The sequence below is a fragment of the Oculina patagonica genome, chromosome 6, assembly GCF_052425735.1.
Source record: "Oculina patagonica isolate OP01 chromosome 6, crgOcupat, whole genome shotgun sequence".
Lineage (NCBI taxonomy): Eukaryota > Metazoa > Cnidaria > Anthozoa > Scleractinia > Oculinidae > Oculina > Oculina patagonica.
Window position 1 is genome coordinate 17,658,792 of NC_135763.1, and position 24,095 is coordinate 17,682,886.

Here is a 24,095-nt window from a genome sequence, read left to right on the forward strand (position 1 = left end):
TGCTCTTAGCCGTTAAAAAGAACAAAAGTAACTAAGTGTATTGTTTAAATTTGTCTCCCTGGGTTCCTTTTATTCACCATTTCATCTTCCATTGCACGATTTCAATGCCCTTTAAGTATTAATTCATGGACGGGTATATAAACTCAAGGTTACGGTTTCTCTTTTACACAACTGGCTTCGAAGGAAGAGTCGGTTTCAGTGGAGCAAGATGCTGTTTCGCCATTTGCTGGTTTTTTCCTTGGCTTTTCATTTTTCTGCGGCGTTTTGGCCATTTTCAGAGAGCTCGGATGATGAAAATGGTAAGGATTTTTTTTTTACCCACAACACAGATTCTATTTCTACGTTTCAAAACCATAAACAATACTAGAGCAGTCTTGATCCATTTTTACTCACTAAATCATGACCGTGTTGGGTTGTGTCCGATTAACTTAATTACAGGCTTGATTTAGTCCTAATAAAATATTTAATTCAGTCATATCGCTATCATTTAGTTAGAGATATTCTGCATGATAAAATTGACGGCAGTGACTGAGAAGGCTTAAACACCGATTCTGCTATCTTATAACGAGACAAACCTAACATTGCCTTCTGTCCATGGCCACTTTGTTAGCAACCGATCGGGCTTGAATCGCATAACACTGTTTTACTATACTTTTGTATTGCGTCTAAATTGGAAATTTGTAAAAGTTCTGCGTCTAAAACATACTAAGTCTTACAACTTAGGTTTTTTCTTTTCAGATCTTAACGATGTTTCCTCTGAGGATTCCAGCTATTTCAACCGTAAGTAACAATTTTGTAAAGACCCGTTTCATACCAGAACATATTAAAGCAAAAAATCATATCTTATAACAAAAATGCGAGGCAACAAATTTATTTGTACCGAATAGTGTCTGGACTGCCCTCTAAGATGGTTTGCGAATCACGCATAAGTTGATTTTATTTTGCAATGAAGGTAACGATAATGAATTCAGAATTCTTCTATCACTCTGTGAGCGAATAAATGCTAATTGCGTCCGGGATTCACACACATGGTGCTTTGTACACTAGGTTGCTTGGACATTTACAAATGCGAGTCGTGCTACAAGATAAAGGAAGAGGGAAAGTGTGATCAGCACATGAAAGAATGCCGCAAGACATGCTCAGGATGTAAAGGTGATTTTTAAATTGAAATTATATTTCTAGTTATCCGTAACTTTCTCGAATACTTTTCCAACCTGTTTATATAACTTTCCTATTCTGCAACTTCTTAGTATCCTTCGTATGCCACTGTCGGAGACGTATCGTGGATTCTGCATTCCATGCAGTTCAAAAACGATAACTGAAAAGTACCATTACTTTATGGTACTTTTGTTCTTTGAATCGAAAAAAAAAGTTCAATAAGAAATTTCCTTATACTAACGCTGAGCTATTTATTACTGACAGGGCCAGACAGCGACCGTTATGGTGCGGAGAAATGTCAGTACTACAAAAAGCAAGGCTATTGTAATTATCCTTCGTTTAAGTACTTCAAGTGCCAGAAGACCTGCAGCATTTGTGAAGGTAAAATACGGCACAGAAACTCTGTTATCTATTGAGATCTGCCGAGGAAACATTTGACACGAAGAGATGGTAATCGAATTTATACTTTAAGGTGTTCTGTTGTTGAAAAAACCTTAGCCTTTTATTTTCTATCGCACCAGATAGAAAATGAAACAGCAAACTATTTCTTTACAATAACTGATATGAGGGTTATAACACTTGTCTTATTTCGTGGTATTCCGTTATATTTAGTGGACGGTAACTGGGGCAAGTGGAGCTCGTGGAATGATTGTACTAAAAGTTGTGGTGGTGGCAATCAGACAAGAAAACGAGAGTGCAACGATCCTAAGCCTGCTTATGGCGGAAAAGCATGCGGTGACTACTCAGAAGAATCACGTACTTGTAACACCAGGGAGTGTCCAAGTAAGGATTGCACGTTCAAATGTTTTTGACAGACTTGTGGTTTTATCTTTGATTCAGTTATTATGCATCTTTTTAATAAATAAGAGCAAAAGATATTAAAAAAATAAATAAATCGTTTCTTATCCTTAAAGCTTTTCCTATTGGGGAATTGAACTGACCCCTTCAACTGCAACTAAGGCACAATTTATACATCTACCTGTGTCTTTTTCTATAATTAAAATAAAGTGATTAACTCATTTGTATTACTTTTTTTTCCAGTCGATGGTAACTGGGGACAGTGGGGCGAATGGAACGCCTGTACGAAGACGTGCAAACAGGGAAAGCAATCAAGAACACGTGAATGCGACTCACCCGCTCCCCAGTATGCTGGAAAAGTTTGCGCAGGCAAACGATACGATATTCGTGTGTGCAATGATAACGTTCCATGTCCAGGTAAATTATTCCTTGGTTTGTATCGTTGCAATACATCTCCGTATCCGTTTTCCAAATTTAGAGTACGAAAATGAACCGCATATATGGTACTAAATGTACCATATTTTTTTATATGGTACTAAATGTACCATATTCTTTTTTCGGTGCAAAATAATGTCTCGATTTTTTTTTTTATTAATGTACCGACTTTTATATTTTCGTGAGTCTCGCTCTCTTTCGATTCGTACCAAAGGTATTCCTCAAAAAATGGAAAAGAAAAAAAAAAAACGAAAACACTAAAATAAAAATTTTTTCATTAGTAGATAAATTAGTAAAATCTTTTTAATAAATAAGAGCAATAGATATTTATTAAAAAGAGAAAAAATCTTTTGTTATCCTTAAAAGTAAGCAGAGTTAATAACATTGTGGAGTGTACAGTACTTAACAATTATCCTGCGAAATCGCGTGGAATATCGCATGATACTTAGCCGACGAGGCCGTAGGCCGAGTTGGCTAAAATCAGACGATATTCTGCAAGATTGAGCAGGATAATTGTTTTATTATTCAACAAATTGTCAACGAAATACATTTTGTCGATAGCAAAACTGTAATTATGCACCGCTTTACAAGATTTCGGACAAATCTTCGCAACCTACGTATATTAAGCAATTATTGGATGAGGTTGAGCATGATATCGTGAATTATTAAAACCGAGGTCTGTGTTATCTGCCGAAGCTGAAGGCTGAGGTAGATAACACAGACACGAGGTTTTGATAATTCACGATATCATGCGAAAACCGAATTCAATAATTGTTTTATTATACGTTTTCAAACAATTTGGAAACGAAAACTTTTATCTGATGCAAAATGGCTTTAATTCAAAATGTGCACTTATGTACGTTCCTCCTGGTTCTACTCCCTCAAACAATCATTCAGAATTTTTACACTTGTTTTTGTTGTTCTCTTGGTGTTTTAAGAATCTTTGTTCTCGATCAAAACTTTCAATTCCTCTTCGGAAACGGAGGCGAATCGCTCAGCCATATTTTCAAAAGTTTGACAGCAATACACGGACGAGGGGCTTGGAAACTAGGCGGACTTTGAACTCGACATGATAACCCAATATCTGCTGTAGATATTGGGTTATCATGTCAAGTTCACATGCTACTGTATATTGACCGAATGCTCTCGACCAATCACATGTTTCAAAGTAATTCTAATGTATAATAATGCAGGATATCTGTTATGTACGGATGACAGATAACGTTAACATTTTGATCAACCCTTAACTTATCATCATCAAACGTTTTTCAGAATGATAATTTCAAGTAAAATCCAATATCATGTTTCTGTAATAGGCAGGAAAAAATATTACAATCCAATCAATACTGTAGCATTTGCATTCGAAAGACATCAAAATCAAATTTGACTCTTTTGCAATTCACTTCCTTCCCACAAAAGTAACAAGCCTCTTTTTATCTGCTATTAGTCGATGGAAACTGGTGCGAATGGAGTGAATGGAGCACTTGTACTAAAACGTGCAAAAAAGGAAGCCAATTGAGAACACGGAAGTGTAATTCACCATCCCCTCAATATGGTGGAAAAACATGTGATGGCAAGCCAAAAGAAAACCGCACTTGCAACGAGAAAGTGCCCTGCCCAAGTAAGCAGTCTGTGTCTTTTTGGCTTATTTGCACTGTGTGTCGCGTAAAGTGAAGTAACTGTGCATTTCAGGGACTTGCCGATTTATTCATTACAATGATGAGTTTCTATAATTCATTGTAATTTTCTCTATGTAAACAACTCTTAGTTGCTTTATCCCAATAAAAATCCGAAAACAATTCCTGGGTTTATATTTACTCAACGTCCCTTACAAATGGGTATTTTCGGGAAGGATCTACTTTTGGGGAGGAGGAATATTTTCAGGTAGAAATATACCTTAAAAGGTTTTGGTTTAGTTTTGAAATGTTTAGGTCATATACCACATGATAAAACGCTTTAAAAACAACTCAAATCTTATCTTACAGGTCTCTAACATACTCTTACGAGGAAAAATTCAAAGCACGCTCACCAGTAAGGGGTTTAGTTGAAATCAGACACTATATCTTTCTATGTAACTAAATGGAAGCTCGTGAGATTTTATTCGGGAATGCATATAATCGGAAAGAGATTTTCGCTGAGATTTGGGGCCCTTATTTACGGGGAGAAGGGAGGCTTATTTTCGGATTTTACAGTATCGATTCAGAGAAGGAAATATCATATAGACAATATTATTCTTGTTTTCTCCGTGAAAAAACCTAAGTTATTTAGAAGATAAATTTCCATTTCTCTTTCACTATCGAATTACACTCCACTTTGTTTTACGAGAAAATAAATAGTTAACAATTATCCTGCGAAATCGCGCGGAATATCGCATGATACTTAGCCGACGAGGCCGTAGGCCGAGTTGGCTAAAATCAGACGATATTCCGCAATATTTTAGCAGGATAATTGTTTTATTATTCAACAAATTGCCAACGAAACACATTTTGCAGATAGAAAAACTGTAATTATGCAGCGCTTTACAAGAATCGTAGCAACCTACGTATATCGCAGGATATCTGTTATGTACGGATGACAGATAACGTTAACATTTTGACCATATATGGGCAGCGCTCGCATGTGTTAAATAATGAGTAAGGATATTTTTACATTCCCTGTAATATTTTGTTTGATAGTTGATGGAAATTGGGCCGAGTGGAGTAGCTGGAGCACATGCAGTAAAACATGTAAACACGGAAAGCAATCTAGAACACGAGAATGCAAGTCACCAGCTCCTCAGTATGGCGGAAAACCATGCGATGGCAAGCGAAACGAAATGCGTATTTGCAACAAGGATGTACCTTGCCCAGGTAAAAAGCTAAAGATGTGTTAAGAAGGACTTGTTGCCCACTAACTGTTATTTGCAAAGACAGCTGATTAAAAAAATGTCTTAAATATCCTTGAGGTTCATTGGTGCAGCTGGCAATTAACACGGGTTTTTAACGCACTATGCGACTTGAAGCATTGTTACTTCTCCTGAATGTAATGTTAGTCAATTACAACGTACCCTGCCTCAAAATTGTATCAGTACTCATCTATACATCTGAATAGGTGGAGAGAGACATCTCTTTGTTGCCCAATAACATACCAAGGAGCCACTGTCAGGCTCAAAACGAGGGTGTTAAGAGTTACTTCGCTGACATCGCTTGTTTACCACCTTTTAATAATGCTATCTCTCCTTGTATGCAAGCACACGTACGAAATGTGTGATTGTCGTTAATAAGGTTTATCTAAAATATACTCTTATTTTTTTATAAACAGTTGACGGAAGCTGGGGAGAATGGGGTGAATGGAGCACATGTACTAAAACATGTAAACAGGGAAAACAATCAAGAACACGTGAATGTAATTCACCTGCTCCACAGTATGGTGGAAAGGCGTGTGAAGGAAAACCAAAAGATTCAAGAGTTTGCAACGAGAAAGTGCCATGTCCGGGTAAGATTTTTATAACATTTTGTCGATTTTGATATATTTATATCAACCGAGTTTTGTTTTTATACTTGTTAATTATACCATAGTTAATAGAGGTAAATGGTTAGGAATCCCGACAAAGTTCTTTGTTGTATGTTTTTGTTCGCTTTTTTGGGGGTTGACCCTGCACAAAACCTGACAAAATACAATAGGTGGTTACGTGTGTTCATGCAACTAACCAATAAAAACATTGCGATTACGGAATTCATGCATAGTGTATGAGCGCAAAACAAAAGATGTGCAGGGTCGTGGACCTTCCAACATAAATCTTCGCCTCTTCAGTTGCTCCTTTGATGTTTGCCGGGCTTCCTAACCATTTATCTATATTAACTATGATTATACTTTTGCAGACAGCATTGTGAAGCAAAACAAAAAATAAAAAAAAAGCATATAAATACTATTTAACATTGCCCCATGCTTTTGTACCATCAGACTAGAGCTATCCACACACGTCCACATGTTACCAATATTTTGAAGTAAAGAGAAATAATAATTCCGAGACAATTCAATTCTCTTATTTTGACCCAGTTTCAAATCCTGTTGGTTCTATCTTTGTTAGTTGATGGCAACTGGGGAGAATGGAGTGCGTGGAACACTTGTAGCAAGACATGTAAACAAGGCAAACAATCACGAACTCGTGAATGCAACTCACCGGCCCCTCAGTATGGCGGAAAAGTATGTGATGGGGAATCAAATCAAGCTCAAGTTTGCAACAAGGACATTCCTTGCCCAGGTTACATTTTTTTTATTTGTTTGTATTTTTGTCGCTGCCTGGTGACAAATCCTATTTTTCTAAATTTTAACAATTAAATGATTTTCTAGAACTAAAAACATCGATTATACATTTTGCATTTCGATGCAACTTTAAACATCGCAGCTTATGTCCCGATGTAGCAACAACAACAACAACAACAACAACAACAACAAGAATTCGAGTCCTGTGAACGGCTACTGAAATAATTTAGCCTCAGATTAATTAATGTTATCCGAGATTCAAAATATAAAATGGAATATGGAACTATTATTGATACAATTTTGTGCTTAGTTGATGGTAACTGGGGCGAATGGAGTGAATGGAGCACATGTACTAAGACGTGCAAACAGGGAAAACAATCAAGAACACGTGAATGTAATTCACCTGCTCCACAGTACGGTGGAAAGAAATGCAATGGAACGTCAAGTCAAAAACAAGTTTGCAACCAGAACGTTCCCTGCCCAGGTAAACTGTGGTTGTCATTGACCTTTTTTGTACTGGAAATAACTTCATTGACAAAGTCCAATCTTCTTTGATATTCTACAGCTTCACCTCATCATTTAAGTGTTTCGTTTGTATTTTCTCTTATGATAATTAATAACGTATCCATGATTTCCACCAAGCGGTAGCTGGTTTCCCCCATCGTTGCGTTGCTTTCCCTTATTACTTTTCAGATACATCAAATAAAGTCGTTGATTCTCTCTAGTAAAATGCATGTGGAAATAAGCAGTAGGTTAACTTGCACTGTTCTCTGTCAGTTGATGGCAACTGGGGAGAGTGGAGCGAATGGAGCACGTGTACAAAAACGTGCAAACAAGGAAAGCAATCGAGAACACGTGAATGTAATTCCCCTGCTCCTCAGTACGGTGGACAAAAATGTGAAGGACAGCCAAAAGAAACTCAAATCTGCAACGAAAAAGTCCCATGCCCAGGTAAGCTGGGATCCATTAGTTTATTTGCTTTGCTGTGACTTTGAAAGAATTCAAGGCAAAATTTTAAAACTCTCCAAATGATATTTTATGGTGTCCCTACAATGTACAATGTTTGTATTTCCCTTATTTTGATTAGCATTCTTGAGTAAGCAGGTTTACTGACAATAATAACTTAAATTTTTCTCAGTTGATGGCAACTGGGGCGAGTGGAGCGAGTGGAACACTTGTAGCAAGACATGCAAACAGGGAAAACAATCACGAACACGTGAATGTAATTCACCTGCTCCTCAATACGGCGGGAAGAAATGCAATGGACAGGCAAATGAAACTCAGATATGTAACGAAAACGTCCCTTGCCCAGGTAAGCTAGGATCTATATCAGTTTCTTAAGTTTGTTCAAGGCAATTAATTTCTTAACTTTAGTTTTCATGCCATCATATTTCATGGCCACTTTTCAATACTGAATGTTTTCTTAGGGTGTGTGCCTTTGGCATGATTCGGATCCAGATCAGTGATCCGAGACCAATCTCATGGTCATGGTGCATCAAAGAAACCGATGACTTCAGTTTGGGCAAGGGTTTGCCTGTTCCTTTGATCCGAGTGATCTCTCATCCCAAAGGAACGCACCCTTATATTTTGTTCAGTTGTATTTTCCCTAGCATCATAAGCAGTGTTCAGTTTGTATAGGTAATCACATGATTTCGAGTGAAATTTGGGATAAATCAGCACGAGTAAATTTTTCAAAGGCTAACCAAATTGCACAAGCCCGTAGGGCAAGTGCAATTTGTAGTCTTTGAAAAATTTACGAGTGTTGATTTATCCCAAATTGTACGAGAAAAATCATGTGATTACTTGTTAATAATACACATACAAAAATTTCACTTGAAATGGATGACAAACAAAACGTGCAGTGGCTTACCTTTCCGATTCGTTCTTAAACACAACGGAGTTGCCGGGCTTTGTAAAATCCAGATACCGCTAGGGAATTTTAAAGCTCTCTGTCTTGCATTCTCAGGTGCTTTTATCCTTATTTAGTTGTATTGGTATGGGCTGAAATGTCCAACTTCAATTCACGCTTGTAGTCTTTCTTCTTTACGATCCGTCGCGTAAGAAAATCCACGATTGGTAGCTTTCAGTAGTTTCGTAAAGCCTCTCTTGTGCTGTACAAACGTCCAATTCCTAGTTCTTTGGTTTACATGCTTAGAACTTTCGTTAAATCGGCCAAAATGTTCATGAATCGTTATGTTTTTGCTCGGTTTTTGCTCTCTCAAACACTCCGACATTGGCCGCCTTTTTGTTTTGGCGTGCTTTCCGACTTTCCTGTCAATCAATTTAAATTCAACTTTCTGCACTCGATTTCAACTTTTTGCACTCAATTTCAACTTTCTGCACTGTTTGGGATTAATTGACGTGCTCTCAGCCAATGAGCACGCAGAAATTTTTGTATGTACATTATTAACAAGTAAACTTTTATTTCTTTCAGTTGATGGCAACTGGGGCGAGTGGAGCGAGTGGAACACATGTACTAAGACGTGCAAACAGGGAAAACAATCAAGAACGCGAGAATGTAATTCACCTGCTCCACAATACAGTGGAAAGGAATGTGATGGAAAGCCAAAAGAAACTCAGATATGTAACGAAAAAGTCCCATGCCCGGGTAAGCTGGGATCTGTATACGATTTTGTATTGTTTTGTAATGTTAGGTAGATAATCTATTTCAAAACGCTAATCCACTTAAATGATATTTTATGGTGCCACTTCAATGTGTTACATATTTTTACTTTCCCTAATTATAATTAGCCGCATGCATGGGTTTACTCACAGTTGAAACACAAATTTTCTTCAGTTGACGGCAACTGGGGCGAGTGGAGCGAGTGGAGCACATGTACTAAGACGTGCAAACAGGGAAAACAATCCAGAACACGTGAATGTAATTCACCTGCTCCACAGTACGGTGGAAAGGATTGCGATGGCAAGCCAAAAGAAACTCAAGTTTGCAACCAGAACGTTCCTTGCCCAGGTGGGCTTAAATTTACATCTTATCCGATTCGTATTTCAATCTACCTGTTTTGCTTCTTTGCCGGATGCATTTTGAACTGATTTTTGATGGGTTTGCCATGTATTAAGGATAATTTTCTGCGTAGTTTAGATGGGTTAAATTCTAATTAAAACTCCTAATTTATTTCTTCCTTTTAGTTGACGGAAACTGGGGCGAGTGGAGCGAGTGGAGCACATGTACTAAGACGTGCAAACAGGGAAAACAATCAAGAACACGTGAATGTAATTCACCTGCTCCTCAGTACGGTGGAAAGGAATGCGATGGACAGGCAAATGAAACTCAAGTTTGCAACCAGAATGTTCCCTGCCCAGGTAAGCTTGGTTTTACATCTTATCTGATTCGTACTTCAATCTTCCTTTTTTGTGTCTCATTGGTATTTTTTTTTAATCTTCTTTAATGGGTTTGTCATGTATTGAATATAATTGTGTGTTTTGGATCTTAATCTAACTTAAATCCTCCGACAATATCGTAGTCATTCGATTGTGCGCCATCAAAATAAGACTATTAATTGTGCTCGCCACTGACACTGCCACCATAACGGTAATTGTTTTTATTCGTTTGGTTATCAGTTGACGGAAACTGGGGAGAGTGGAGCGAGTGGAGCACATGTACTAAGACGTGCAAACAAGGAAAACAATCAAGAACACGTGAATGTAACTCGCCTACTCCTCAGTACGGTGGAAAGGATTGCGATGGCAAGCCAAAAGAAACTCAAGTTTGCAACCAGAACGTCCCTTGCCCAGGTGAGCTTGGATTTACATCTTCTCTGATTCCGATTTTTTTCATGTATTGTTTTTGTGTATGGAATATTTTTATGTAAATTAAAGTATCCGACAATATCGTAATGATTCGATTAAGCGTCCTCCACCCAAAAAGTCCCCTTCTTTCCATAAGCGCCCTGTCTTCAATAAACGCTCTATCTCTAATTAGAGCCCTAGCCTACATTGAGGTACTAAAATAGAATAAGCGTCTTGACCGCTAAATCGATCTATCGTTAGATGCATTTTTCCCCTTTCTGTTCATTGACCTAAAGCTCATTACGTGATCTGCTAACAACTGGCTAAACTTGGTTTGTGTAAAGTATCGCGATTTATCAGTGCCTCGCGGATAAATTATATAATCTGCTCACATTAAGAGAATGTATCCTTAAGATCCACAAACTTAATTTGGCTCATTAAATAGAATTCGCTCAAAATCTCTCCAGTAATTTCTTATTATAAGTAAGTAACAAATATGGAATTAGACTGGAGAAAAATTGTTTTCTTTATGAAATCTGGATAAAAACTTTTTACACATCCTGGTAGCCTCGACGGCCATTGGCCGGATCGTGAAATTTGGTAAAGTCCAACCATTCGCTCTAATACAAATATTGCAGCTACATCGCTAAAATACCGATACTTGTGAACAACAAGTCTTGGCCTTTTAAACTGGATGAACCGCATTGAACAACTTTGATTATCAAGAAAGAGACGAGAATCTAAATTTTGGCTATTTTGGACGTTAAAGGCCAGCTCAAATTTTCCTTAACTTTATGTAGTAAAATATCAAAAGTGGCTCGTACTCACAAGTTAAACTGCATATCAGCGGCAAGCTCCATCCTTCCTCTCTGAGAATATGTAAAAATATTTGGCCGTTCTCTACTCCTTCGATTGTTGACAAGGGGCGAAACAAGTGCTACTCGGCGGATTTCGCCATGTTGTCATCATAACAATTCGAACCAACTTCAGTACCAAAAAGAGGAGAATTTTGTTAGATCACTAGTACATTTATCTCGCAGCGAAGGAAGAAATCACCCTGCAATCCGCTTTAATCTGAACGGAAATTATCACGTCGAGATAGTCCATTTTACAGCAACTTTTACAGCCACATATCGATCTTCTACTGCACGCCATCTTGGTTTTAACATCCGCTGACCAGTTTAGTCGGTCAGTATAAAATATGGACTGCGGACTGCGGACTGCGGACTGCGGACTGCGGACTGGGTATAGAATGCGGACTCAAACTGCGGACTGGGTATAAAACATGGACTGCGGTATAAAATGCAGACTAAGCATGCAAAATGCTACCAAACGTGACCTAATGTTAAAAATAGCTAGAAGCAAGGCTAGCTCGATAAAGTTAGCCTTTTTTCCTGCAGAAAGCCTGCTCGTAGGTTACAGCAAAGTACTGTCAAAACAACTTAAAATTCCTCCAATTGTGAGGAACTTAAAATTTGTGTTTGTTTCATTCGTTTTAGTCTTTGATTCTTGAATCGGAGTTGCAGTGGAGACTCGACTCAAAACTTTATATAATGTTGTCGATTTCATTACAGATAACTCGAACCTTCTCCGATCCTCCAGGTGGTTTTTTCCCTAATAATTTATTACCCTTGCTAACTCGAACTCCCGATATCTCAAACCTGTTTCGATCTCCCTTGAAGGTTCGAGTTAGTTATCATCATAGCCCGGGGTGGGGGGAGGGGGGGGGTACTCCCTATAATGGCCTATACGGGGAGGCTCCGCCCGAAAGGCGTACCTTTTTCAGGCTTCAGGTATATAAAAGGGTAGGGATTTCACGAGTTTAAGTATATGAAAGGGTATGAAAATCTGTCATTTGGCTATTTAAAAGGGCCTTTAATTAAAATATTTCGAACAAACGCAATTTATGGCTGTATTTTTTTAATTTAATAGGCGCTTCATAAAAATGACAAGAAAACGTCCTATTTTAAGTCCACGCCATGTCTCTTAGGTATATGAAAGGGATACCTTTTCAGTTAAAGGTATACGAAAGGGGTACAATTTCTGTCAAAAATGGTATATGAAAGGGTAAGGGGTTAGAACTTGGGGCGGAGCCTCCCCGTATAAAACGTTTTTGAGTATTCCCCCCCCCCCCGGGAGCGGCAGGCACGTGAGAATTTGACAAACAATCCTAATTTGCATGACAATGAAAACCGGGTCAGACGTTTTTCCCCGTATGTTTTTCTCTTCTGCCAGTAGAACTTTTTAGCTTCTTCTGCACTTGAAATTTCGTACCTCTTTTTGGTATTACAGGAGTCTGAGGGCCTGTTTATATGGAGGAGAGTTGTCCCTGGTAGGAGGGTTACCCTCCATACCGAGCCACCCAGGCGAGAGAGCTTTTCATACGTTTCTTTATAAATAGCTGCGAACCGTTTATATGAGAAATTGCAAAGTTGACTCGGGGGGCAGGGTGACCCTGGGTGGAGGGTCACTCGCTTTGAAGGGAGGGTGACCCTGGGGAGCGAGCCAACTTTTTTCCATATAAACAGTTTGGTTATTTTTGCCTCGCCTACCAGGGACAAGTTGACACATACGAAGCATGCGCAAACGCTAAAATCAGCAAAAACAAAAGTGCAGATAAATTGAAATCAAAGTCGGCGGTAAATTAGTCCAAAAAATGGTCTTGGTCGACGATTCAGCGTTCCTGATTTTAGAAAAAGCAGACATAATAGATGTTTCAAAACAACTCTCGCCAGTCTTATGAACCGAGAGGGCCAAGTTTTGGCTCGGTCAACAGGGACAACTTTCTCATCTAAACGCTCGGCAAAAGATGGCTCGGGGGAGAGGGTAACCCTCCTGCCAGGGACAACTCTCCTCCATATAAACAGGCCCTGAGGGGTGTTGAATAAGCGAATGGAGAAACGTGAAAACAAACCGTGTGTTAGTGTAGCGAAAACAAGCAAATTTCGGCAAAATTCGTACGTGTCTGTCACGTGAAGCCAGACGATAATCCTCTCAACATTCGAGTTAGGAACCGGAGTTTTGAATCGCAACATCGAGCTGCCGTTTCAACAAGGAATAATTCATTTCGAAAATGGAATGTTAAAGAAATAAAATTCCTAAACGAAATAATTTACTCTTTTGTTGTTTTGAATGTAAGGGGCTCCGTAAGGTAGCTTGTTTTGACTGTATTAATGAACTTTGCAGAGGAAGATCATAATTGTTCGTGGTGAATCCCTACGAGTTCAACGGAAGACGAAACGGTAAACTTTGAACAAGATTTATTCACTATCTTTGATAACAAACAACAGTGCAATACGGGGCGACAACGATAACAAACGTCACATACGCCGTTGCGTTACATGAATCATCCGCACAGTTTTGGCACGAACAATAGAGACATTTAGATTCAGGTTTTCGGCTGTAAACGTCAAATCGCAAAGGTCTAGGAATCACGTGACCAGGCCCCGGGGTCACGTTTGAAGTTTTCAACGTACGTTTTCGACGGCAAAAGGTAGCTTTTTACGTTGGTGATTTCCCTCAAGGTTTCTTCTCTTTTATTTTTTGTTTAGTTATCTCACGTATTGATGCTATAGATATCCGAAGTAGTTATTTGTCAAGACGCAGAGAAAAAATTCAAGTTGAAAAAGTGCAGATTGAGCATTTTGTCTTCTTTTGAAAAACAAGCACTTGTATATGTCAAAAATCCAATATGGCAGCGGAAAGCTCGCAAGTAAATTATCGGAAACTCACCGTATATTTCTCAAAAAACATCCAGTGGAACGGACGAATGTTTTGAAGGCGAACCAGTCAAATTTCAAGAACGATGTGAGCGTTAATTAAGGTAAGCGTCTTCTTTCACAGATACCGAGCAGAGCATTTTTTGAGAGAATTGTATTTATCGTGAAAGAAAAAATAAATTTTGATTTTGCGGTGAATCTTGACGAGCAGTTTGTGTGCTTTTCTTCGTGCCGCCTTCAACAACCGTCAATAAAAAAGCGGCGTTAGACCGGATTACTGGTAATTTTGAATTTTAGAATTTGACAAGTCATCTTTCCTTTTAGTTAACTTGTTTTCTACGCGAATTTGCTCGAGGTTGGAGACGTCTAGCTAAACCGGTGGAATTTATGATACCTCAAACGCCAAACAACTAACCTTAAACGGCTGTTTGCGGTTTGCTGTTAAAGTAAAAAACCTGTAGCTAAATTGTTTTGCTCAAGTATACATCCTTGAAGGGATGTCGTTATTCGCTTTTAAACGCATTTTATATGCTCAGTCCGCGTTTTATACCGTAGTCCGTATTCTATACCCAGTCCGCAGTCCAGTCCCAGTCCACAGTTTGAGTCCGCATTTTATACCCCAGTCCGTGTTCTCCGTGTTTTATACCCAGTCCGCAGTCCGCAGTCCGCAGTCCATATTTTATACTGACCGTTTAAACTGGTCAGCGGAAGTTAAAACCAAGATGGCGTGCAGTAGAAGATCGATATGTGGCTGTAAAAGTTGCTGTAAAATGGACTATCTCGACGTGATAATTTCCGTTCAGATTAAAGCGGATTGCAAGGTGATTTCTTCCTTCGCTGCGAGATAAATGTACTAGTGATCTAACAAAATTTTCCTCTTTTTGGTACTGAAGTTGGTTCGAATTGTTATGATGACAACATGGCGAAATCCGCCGAGTAGCACTTGTTTCGCCCCTTGTCAACAATCGAAGGAGTAGAGAACGGCCAAATATTTTTACATATTCTCAGAGTGGAAGGATGGAGCTTGCCGCTGATATGCAGTTTAACTTGTGAGTACGAGCCACTTTTGATATTTTACTACATAAAGTTAAGGAAAATTTGAGCTGGCCTTTAACGTCCAAAATAGCCAAAATTTAGATTCTCGTCTCTTTCTTGATAATCAAAGTTGTTCAATGCGGTTCATCCAGTTTAAAAGGCCAAGACTTGTTGTTCACAAGTATCGGTATTTTAGCGATGTAGCTGCAATATTTGTATTAGAGCGAATGGTTGGACTTTACCAAATTTCACGATCCGGCCAATGGCCGTCGAGGCTACCAGGATGTGTAAAAAGTTTTTATCCAGATTTCATAAAGAAAACAATTTTTCTCCAGTCTAATTCCATATTTGTTACTTACTTATAATAAGAAATTACTGGAGAGATTTTGAGCGAATTCTATTTAATGAGCCAAATTAAGTTTGTGGATCTTAAGGATACATTCTCTTAAACATTGTATTGTATTGTATTGCTCGCTACTGACAAATCACGATACTTTGCTGTCACCCTCCAAAAATTTGCTAATCGTTGCGGTATATTTTTATTCTTTTCGCTTCCAGTGGACGGAAACTGGGGCAAGTGGAGCGAGTGGAGCACATGTACTAAAACGTGCAAACAGGGAAAACAATCAAGAACACGTGAATGTGATTCACCTGCTCCACAGTACGGTGGAAAGGATTGTGACGGAAAGCCAAAAGAAACTCAAGTTTGCAACCAGAACTTTCCCTGCCCAGGTGAGTTTGAATTCATATCTTCTCTGATTCTGAGTTTAATTTTAAATTCATTTTTTCTTTGATAAATTTAAAATCAACTTAAGATGGTTTTGCAATATATTGAGGATAGCTGTCTGATTGTGTTGGATGAATGTAATCTAAATTACATTTCTTCGCTTTTAGTTGACGGAAACTGGGGAGAATGGAGTGAATGGAGCACATGTACTAAGACGTGCAAACAGGGAAAACAATCAAGAACACGTGAATGTAATTCACCCGCTCCTCAATACGGCGGAAAGAAATGCGCAGGAAACTCAAACCAAACTCAAGTTTGCAATGGAGACGTTCCGTGCCCAGGTATTTTATTTTTGTTTCGCATAATACCGTGCATGATCCTAAGGTTCTCTTAACCGTGCAGATGTTGAATACGACGTGATGACCATCAGTGTTTCTCAGTGCACGTGATAGCTTTATTCTGAGCTTTGTCAATCGATTTAGGAACACAAAAATATTATATATTTTTCTTTTTCGCTTTAGGTACGTTCCATGATGCCACATTTTATGACTTTCTTTTGTAAATCGATCGTATCATTAACTAATCTGATTTAACCATTTCATTTACGAATTTTCCCCAAAAAACGCGTTTTTGAACCATTTAAGTGAATGTTTGGTGCTATGATCGCGAATTTACCTAAACGTTTGTTAGAAAAGCACTTTTTCACACTGCAGTAACATTTTGAAAAAGATTCCGTGTAAAAATGTACAATATTTCACTTTGGTGCATGCGCATAAGCTGAACCGTTTCAATTTTTTTTCTTGCTCCTTTTCCTTCCGTTTTTCTCGGGTTTCTTATTCTCGTTACTTTCTAATCTTCATATCCTTTCTTCTGGCCTAAAACGTTTTGACGTAATCATTGGATAACCCTGAAAAGGGGACCTTGATCAATTACAGGTGTGTTGGCTTGTTTAAGCACCGATTTTGCACCAAAAACGGATCGTGTTTTTCTTTGATTAGCTCTGTCAGAATGCAACCCATGTTCAAAATGAACAGCTCTGTAGAAAGGTCATTCCTAGCTTTGTCAGTTGCTTGTCACAAAAATCTGCTGACGTGCTTATTGATGACGTCACAAGTGGTTCAATGATCGCGCTTCCAAATTGCGCCTGAATGAGCGTTTGCAGATGAAAGGTTAAAAAAAACTTTAAAATTAACGACATTTTGACATCTTCGGGATGTCATAATTTTTTGTATTAAGAATATTCTCTCAAGCTTTCCTTATTCGATCTGTAGTAAAATTGGAGCTGGTATATTTTCAGCAAATGAAATTGAGTGTTAACCTAATTCTTTTTAATTTCAGTGGATAGAGAATAATCTTTAGAAGAATATGTTAAGACAATGAAGTATTCATGTAATAGCACAACCAAGGTTGTATTCTTTTTTTTTTTTCGAAGTAAATGGAAATTGGGGAGCGTGGGGAGAGTGGAGTCAGTGCAGTAAAACATGCGGAGGAGGACAACATTCAAGAACACGTAAATGCAAAAACCCCGCACCTGCTTACGGTGGAAAAGACTGTGTGGGGCCATTCAGACAAAGACGACTTTGTAACCAGGATGAGTGTCCAGGTAATACCTGTTAATAAATTAAATATATTTTACATGACCTGAGTTAGCTTACACTTTATTTCTAAAACTTTGTCCATCGCATCCAGTTCCAGTTACTTAATTTACTCGTAATCCTATCCTATCCGAATTTGGTTGGGCACAACAGTTCTTTATTCCCTTGGGGCAAATAGGAATGATTTAAAATTTTTTATCATTAACAGCTTGCGTCATTCATAGGAAATCTGTGCTGCATGTGAAAAATTATTAAATTAATTTAAGACATTGAATTTTAAACGATAGAAAACGGCGTTCCGATGTTTTTGACAACTTTTGCAATTATGATTCGAGGTTTGAATAGCTGCGTGCAATAACATGTAGATAACGTTTTAAAAAAAATATGGTAACAAGTGCTTTTTCAAGTGTAAAAAGTTATGTAAAGATAGCATCAAAACGTTCCTTCTTTTTTAAAGGTTAGTCTTGTTAAAATGTATCACTAAACCCGTGGTTGTAAGCATAATAGTTTTTATTTTACACGAACAAGTGGTAGGAATTTCAGAAGAAAAAAAAAACAGTAAAAAGAACTCATCTTATACAATTTTGCTTTGTGATTTCCTTTTTCCCTTGTTTTTAAGTCGATGGAAATTGGGGAGAATGGAGTGCGTGGAGCACATGCAGTAAGACATGTAAAGAAGGAAAACAGTCTCGAACCCGTGAATGCAATTCACCAGCGCCAAAGTATGGTGGAAAACACTGCAAAGGAAATTCCAGCGAGGCAGTCACTTGTAACGAGAACGTCCCTTGTCCAGGTAAAAAGAAAATACTTATGAAAACAGCCTGTGGTTATTGTTTTAGATGCCCTCGTTTGCAAGGTGTAGGCAAACAAAAAGATCAATTTCATGCGAAATAAAAAGACATTAAACAAATCAATACCTAAGTGGTTGTTTGTAGCCACAACTTAAAATTAACCAATTATGTATAGTCTATAAACTTGGGTTATGTTATTAAAGAGCTTGAACTGCAAACTAAGAATCACTGGTCACCGATTTTCAGTCTTGGCTTCGAACAACTAGATTTTCAAGTAACTTATAGAGGAACTTATTCTTTCACAGAAAATTGATTTTGCTTTTAGCTCTCCCTATATATTTTCCTCTAAGAACGTACAAAAACAATAAAAGAGCGATACAAATAATAAAGGAAACAGAAATAAACAGGGACTATTAATAATGATTTTTTTTTTTGTAACGGAAAAAAACATAATCAATTGATTTAATTCTAACTAGAATTAAGAAGTTTACTCTCCTGCTAAAATTTATTGCAGTTTATATTCATTAACTTCTCTTTTGCAGTTGACGGAATGTGGGGTTCATGGACAGCTTGGACCGCTTGCAGTGCAACTTGTGGATACGGCACTCGGGAGAGAAAACGCCTTTGCGATAATCCTAAGCCAGCTTACAATGGGAAATCCTGTGTTGGCATTGGATATCAGAAGCGGAGATGCCATGCTTACTATCCTTGCCCAAGTAAGTAGCTAACGATGTGAAACTAATAGCTTTAATACGCTAACTTCTAATTGCTCTCGAGAAAAGTTACATCCTTGGAAGAATTTGCTAAGCAAATAGAAAATCTGAACGGAAACGTTTTTGTATTTATGTATTGGATAAGATTAGATACATATATTCAGCATTTTTTTTCTAATTTTAATGTTTTGGGCTTCGCATTTTTTAAAGTTCTTAATTAGTAGTTATCGTTGTGTGAGGTAAAAATTCCAACCATGTACTGAATGACGCTCAGAAACGACGACATCGATCTTTATCCAATAAATCCAATAAATCGATCTTTATTTTATTTTAATTTTTAACGTTCGGTGTGATAAGACTTTTTACCGACCTAAATGTAGAAAAAAAAACTTACATAATTCCACCTTTACCAAATATCGAGCCAAACTTTATTTACAGCCATTTTGAAACTTTCAGCCATTTTTTCAGCCATTTTGAATTTTTAAGAAATGTATGTTGTGTCCACTTTTATTCTTTTTTTAAACCAATCTGAATCACCTTTCTCTTTTATGACAGTCAATGGTAATTGGAGCAGCTGGGGAGCCTGGACTCCATGCACCAAGACCTGCGGTTTAAGCTACAGAAAGAGATCCCGATCATGCAGTAACCCTCCTCCGCAATACGGTGGAACTGGATGTGATGGACAAAACGACCAAGTTGAACGTTGCACAGCTGAACCTTGTAAGTAGACTAAATTTTGTTGCTTTCTTTGTTTGTTGTCCAAAGTCAAATCTGTTCTATAGATATTCTGATAGATTCCTAAATTTTTGTTATCAATTTCGTTAGAAATGTTTGTTTGGTTGTTTGTTCGTTTGTTTTTATTGTTTTTTTACCGTCGTAGCCAGAGGGCTAAGGCGTTGGATTTCGGATCACTATGTCCGTGTTCGAGCTCTGACCAGGGTCATTATTATTGCTTTGACAGTTCCTCTATTTACACTGAAGTGTGAATAAGTACTGGCGAATTACTAGGGCTAGGCAACATCGATAAAATGATTCAATTAGTCAGTCAATCAATCAATTTATAAACGTCATTTGAGGGACGAGGTTGTGCTCACCTGTCCGAGCCAGGGGCTAATGTATAAAACACATGACAGTTATTGGATGTAAGCTGGGATGGACTTGCATTACAACCACAGTGGGTGTCAAAAGCTCCTACAATAGCTGCTTCATTCTACAGAAATCCATTCAATAAGCACTTCCACCGATTCTCTGATCCCTGACATTCCCGAAACGCACTTTTCCTCAGTACCTAGTAATCTTCCGTTACAAAAATTTTGTTACAGTGCTTTAATATTTTTTTTTACAAATGTTGAATTAATTCAAAAGCCTGTTAGAACAATTAGAAATAACAATTTTTGTTATTAAATATATATTTCTTTAATTCTTTTACAGGTACAGTTTACTGATTTGTCTTGTAGAATGGAGATGTAAGTAGTGAATTTCAAGTTACTTTTATGTCTTTTGTTTTTATCGTATTTATTAACGTGCTTTTCACATTATTCACTGCTAATGTGAATTTACTTTTTTCTAGGTCAATTCTAAGTGGTATATTACACAATGACGAGATAATGAAAAATTGATACTCATAATTGCATTGTTGAACTATACCATGTCAGAATGCTTCTGCAAAATGTTAATCAAGTGGAACAAAATTAATGTTTATGTAGTGATGACCAAAGTTAGAAAAGAATTAAAGAACATTCTAAAACTAGCAATGGTGTTTCTTTATTTGCCACGCACAAGCTAAGTGCTCTTCTAGCTCCTATCAGAAGAACATTTTTCATGTTTATAGAGCTATTTTCGTTTGAGTGTTGTAAAGCTAACAGACAATCCAGTGAGCTGATCAAATCTCGAAGCAATACATGATGCTGGCAGAAAACGTGGGGACTCATGTGTGTGTTGCGATTGGTTGCAGTTCTTCTCCGATTTGTTTAGATTTAGAAAGCGGCGCGAGTGTTTTAAATCAATCACAAGGCGTAGAAATACAAAACGAAAGCAATGGCGAGTAACTTTGTTCGATACTAGAGTAAACATCGCTTTATTTATTTATCCTGCCATAAAATATACCTTCAGTTTGAAACACATTCTTTGACGGAAATCTGAAATTGATGCGAAAGTGCTTCGGAGCTTAAATATTCCTTAACTCAGCAAATTCTTCGTTAGCAAAATCCAGGCTACAAGTCCTAGTCTTATGCAACTTCGAAAGGAGTTTTGGATAAGTCTATAAGTGGTGGTGCTTATATTAGGAAATGAGTGAGAGGTGGGCAGTGAAAAAAAAAAATACACCTTTTTCTTTCCTCTTCTTTGCTGTAGACAGATCGATTTTTTAATATTTTTTTATTATAAATATCTTTAAGTCTCAAGGAGGTTATCAGCACATACAACATACATACAAAACATACAAAATACATGACAAAAAATACAAAAGGACACGACGTTTATTTTATTTTTCTCATTTTTGACGGCGTCTTGCGTTTATAATTCGTGAATAATGCAACGGCCATTTGCGGGGTCGTAATAAAGGCATCCTGCAACAGAATAAAAGATACTATGATATCAAATTAATGCGTTTTTAAAAAATTTTTGCTAGTACGTGCATTATTGTTACGTTTTGTAATTTCAATTCGGTCAGTTATAAATTTGTTGTAATTTATTGTCCTTTCACAGCGTATGCACTACTTCTCCTATTCACTTGTAGCTTTTAGCTCAGTACGTCAGTTCGTTTTAAACTGCCTGCATGTGTACCGACAATATTTTTTAAAAGATTGTTTTGTGTTTATTATTGGAATGATGCCACATCTGCCTATGCGCTTCTTGGAAGATCAAACAACAACGAGAAAAAAAATCTCGAATAACATGCCTGTCAGTGTAGCTTACTTTTTGTGCAGTAAAGTTAGTCGACTTACGTTTTGCACCCCAGTCCTTTTCAGCCTCGTCTCCATAGTAACGCGGAACGCAGCGACATAATAAGCGGCGTCTGTTTCCATATCTGACGGAAAAACATTTGCGATGCTTGCCTTTGGGACAAGATTTTCGGCGAACTGCAAATAAAAGAAAACGGGTCTAATAAAATTTACACTTTTCGTTAGAGCTTTAAGGCATAAAAAACTTCATTTTACAACAGTAAAACTAAAACGAGAAGTTTGAAAGTGCAACTACGAGTTTCGATTTCCGTATTTTTACATTTTCGTGTACAATAAGGCTTTCTTACTCACCTTGCAAATTTTCAATTCATTGCGAACATCAGAAGTCGTTTTGTTTTAACGCTTATTTCCGATATTTTATGGCCGCCATTAAACAACCTTGTTCCAAGGCTTGGTTGCGAATAGGGAGAAAATGACGTCAAAGGCTAGAATACCTCACGGGTTGACATTATAATAAAAATATGTATTGAAAATCACGCGAAAACCAACAAAAACTTTGGGCTTGTTTTTCGTGCAATTTTTTATGCTGATTGTTATTCTAATTTCAACCCGTGAGGTATTTTAGCCTTTGACGTCATTTTCTCCCTATTCGCAACCAAGCTTTGGAATTGAACAAGGTTGATTAATGGCGACCGTAAATTCTCTGGAATAAATGTTATAATACAACGACGTCTGATGTTCGTAATGGATTGAAATTTGGCAAGGTGAGTAAGAAAGTATAATTGTTCACGACAATGTAAAAATATGAAGTAGTAGCACTTTTATTCAAACTTTGCAAATCACGCTTATCAGTGTGATAAGCGCTATAGTTTATATTCACTGTACTTCTTGATGAGGTGAAATAAAGCTCTATTCCCTAAATTTTTATTTAATTTTTGTGAATTTCACTAAAACATATTAAAATTGTGCAAGATCCTTCTTTAGATTAGATTTTGAACAATTGTTGCGTAAATTTTGCCTGCTGTCCGGACCAAGGACCCGCTGTCCGGACCGTCAAACCGAACCACCGTTTTCGATATTACAGAGTAATCGAGTAAGCACAGAAGCTGTTGTCTTTTCACACGTTAGCTGGATGGCCCGGCACGGTAACTTACAGGACAAATGTCACTTCTCTGGTCCTTTTCTAAGCTGAGAAATACACGGTCGCGTCTTTTTCGTCCGGACCAAGGGCCACATACTGTACAGTCAAGTGAGAAATAATCCATAGCCAGCCAGCAATTCACCACCTGAGCCAAGGATCGCGGAGGCTACAGCATGTACTTAATTCCTCAGTGTCTAAAGTATTCTAGATATTTTGGGTCCATGCAGCTATATATTTTCGAGTTATCGATCGGGATTCAACTGCATGTCATAAATAAATCTGATTTTTAGCTGCCATCGCCAAACTTCAGGCGATGCCTGATACTCAAAAAGTCATCGACGAAATTACTATTCAATGAAATGCTTTCAACTATTTATACATTTTTAAAAACATCGTTCTAAACATTCTTGGATGATAAGAGGAATATGCTATTAAGTAAATAAAACAAAAATAAACTCAATAAACAGAAAGCCAGTAAGGTCACCTTTGGAATCTCCCTGTTCCTCTTGCAAGGACGATCCCACACAAACTGCAAGAAGCAAGACTGCGATAAACCAAAACTTCAAATCCATTGCTTCGACGGTTTGTGGAAAGCAGATAATGTGCAATGGGACCTTTATACACTGCGTTGGCAGTGCTAATATCCCTGAACCAAAACCCAATACAGATAATGCCCTGTCGTGAACGATATCATGGCTTATCAAGGTACTTTAAAAGAGGTAAAATCTTTCAATTTTCTCGTTTGTTGTCAGTATTGATAAGAGCTGCTTTACAAAGCACCGCTTTTTTTATGACGGTGACATGATTGATGCATTTTTAATGACCGAAGCAGCCTGAAACCAATACACTGTTTCTAGATTTCGTTGATTGTATACATGAGGGTTCAGAAAGTGCGGTAAAATGACTTGCTTCTTCTCTCTCACGTACTCAAGATTTCACTTACGAGTCATCGTAAGGAAAAAAAATGCCTTGAAAAACAATTATCGGATATTTTAAGACCATTCATCTAACTACTTCATTTCTGTAAATAATTGGACTTTTTAATTTAAAATTGGTTAAACAGTAATTGATAAAAACAAAATACTTTT

The 24,095-nt window shown here is 37.6% G+C and overlaps 2 protein-coding genes and 1 long non-coding RNA gene across 3 annotated transcripts; 2 read left to right on the forward strand and 1 right to left on the reverse strand.

Annotated features, from left to right (window-relative positions):
* The first annotated feature begins 1,028 nt into the window (after positions 1–1,028).
* LOC144657906 (SCO-spondin-like) lies at positions 1,029–11,896 on the forward strand. Its single transcript, XM_078518250.1, has 16 exons — positions 1,029–1,152; positions 1,423–1,539; positions 1,771–1,941; positions 2,200–2,373; positions 3,839–4,012; positions 5,067–5,240; positions 5,692–5,865; positions 6,461–6,634; positions 6,947–7,120; positions 7,414–7,587; positions 7,775–7,948; positions 9,071–9,244; positions 9,434–9,607; positions 9,784–9,957; positions 10,216–10,389; positions 11,883–11,896. Exons 1-16 carry the CDS (start codon positions 1,029–1,031, stop codon positions 11,894–11,896), a joined length of 2,514 nt encoding a protein of 837 aa, XP_078374376.1.
* A 3,792-nt stretch (positions 11,897–15,688) lies between these two features.
* On the forward strand, positions 15,689–20,644 carry LOC144657907 (coadhesin-like; the record flags this gene model as incomplete). Its single annotated transcript, XM_078518251.1, has 8 exons — positions 15,689–15,869; positions 16,032–16,205; positions 17,297–17,467; positions 18,079–18,252; positions 18,793–18,966; positions 19,519–19,683; positions 20,395–20,429; positions 20,534–20,644. Coding segments are annotated over 7 exons (1,053 nt in total), but the record flags the coding sequence as incomplete, so codon positions are not given.
* Positions 20,645–21,372: 728 nt separating this feature from the next.
* LOC144656853 (uncharacterized) lies at positions 21,373–23,583 on the reverse strand. Its single transcript, XR_013571400.1, has 3 exons — positions 23,492–23,583; positions 21,909–22,043; positions 21,373–21,530 (listed from the first exon to the last, which is right to left on the reverse strand). It is a non-coding gene; the product is annotated as an uncharacterized LOC144656853 (long non-coding RNA).
* Between the last annotated feature and the right edge of the window lie 512 nt (positions 23,584–24,095).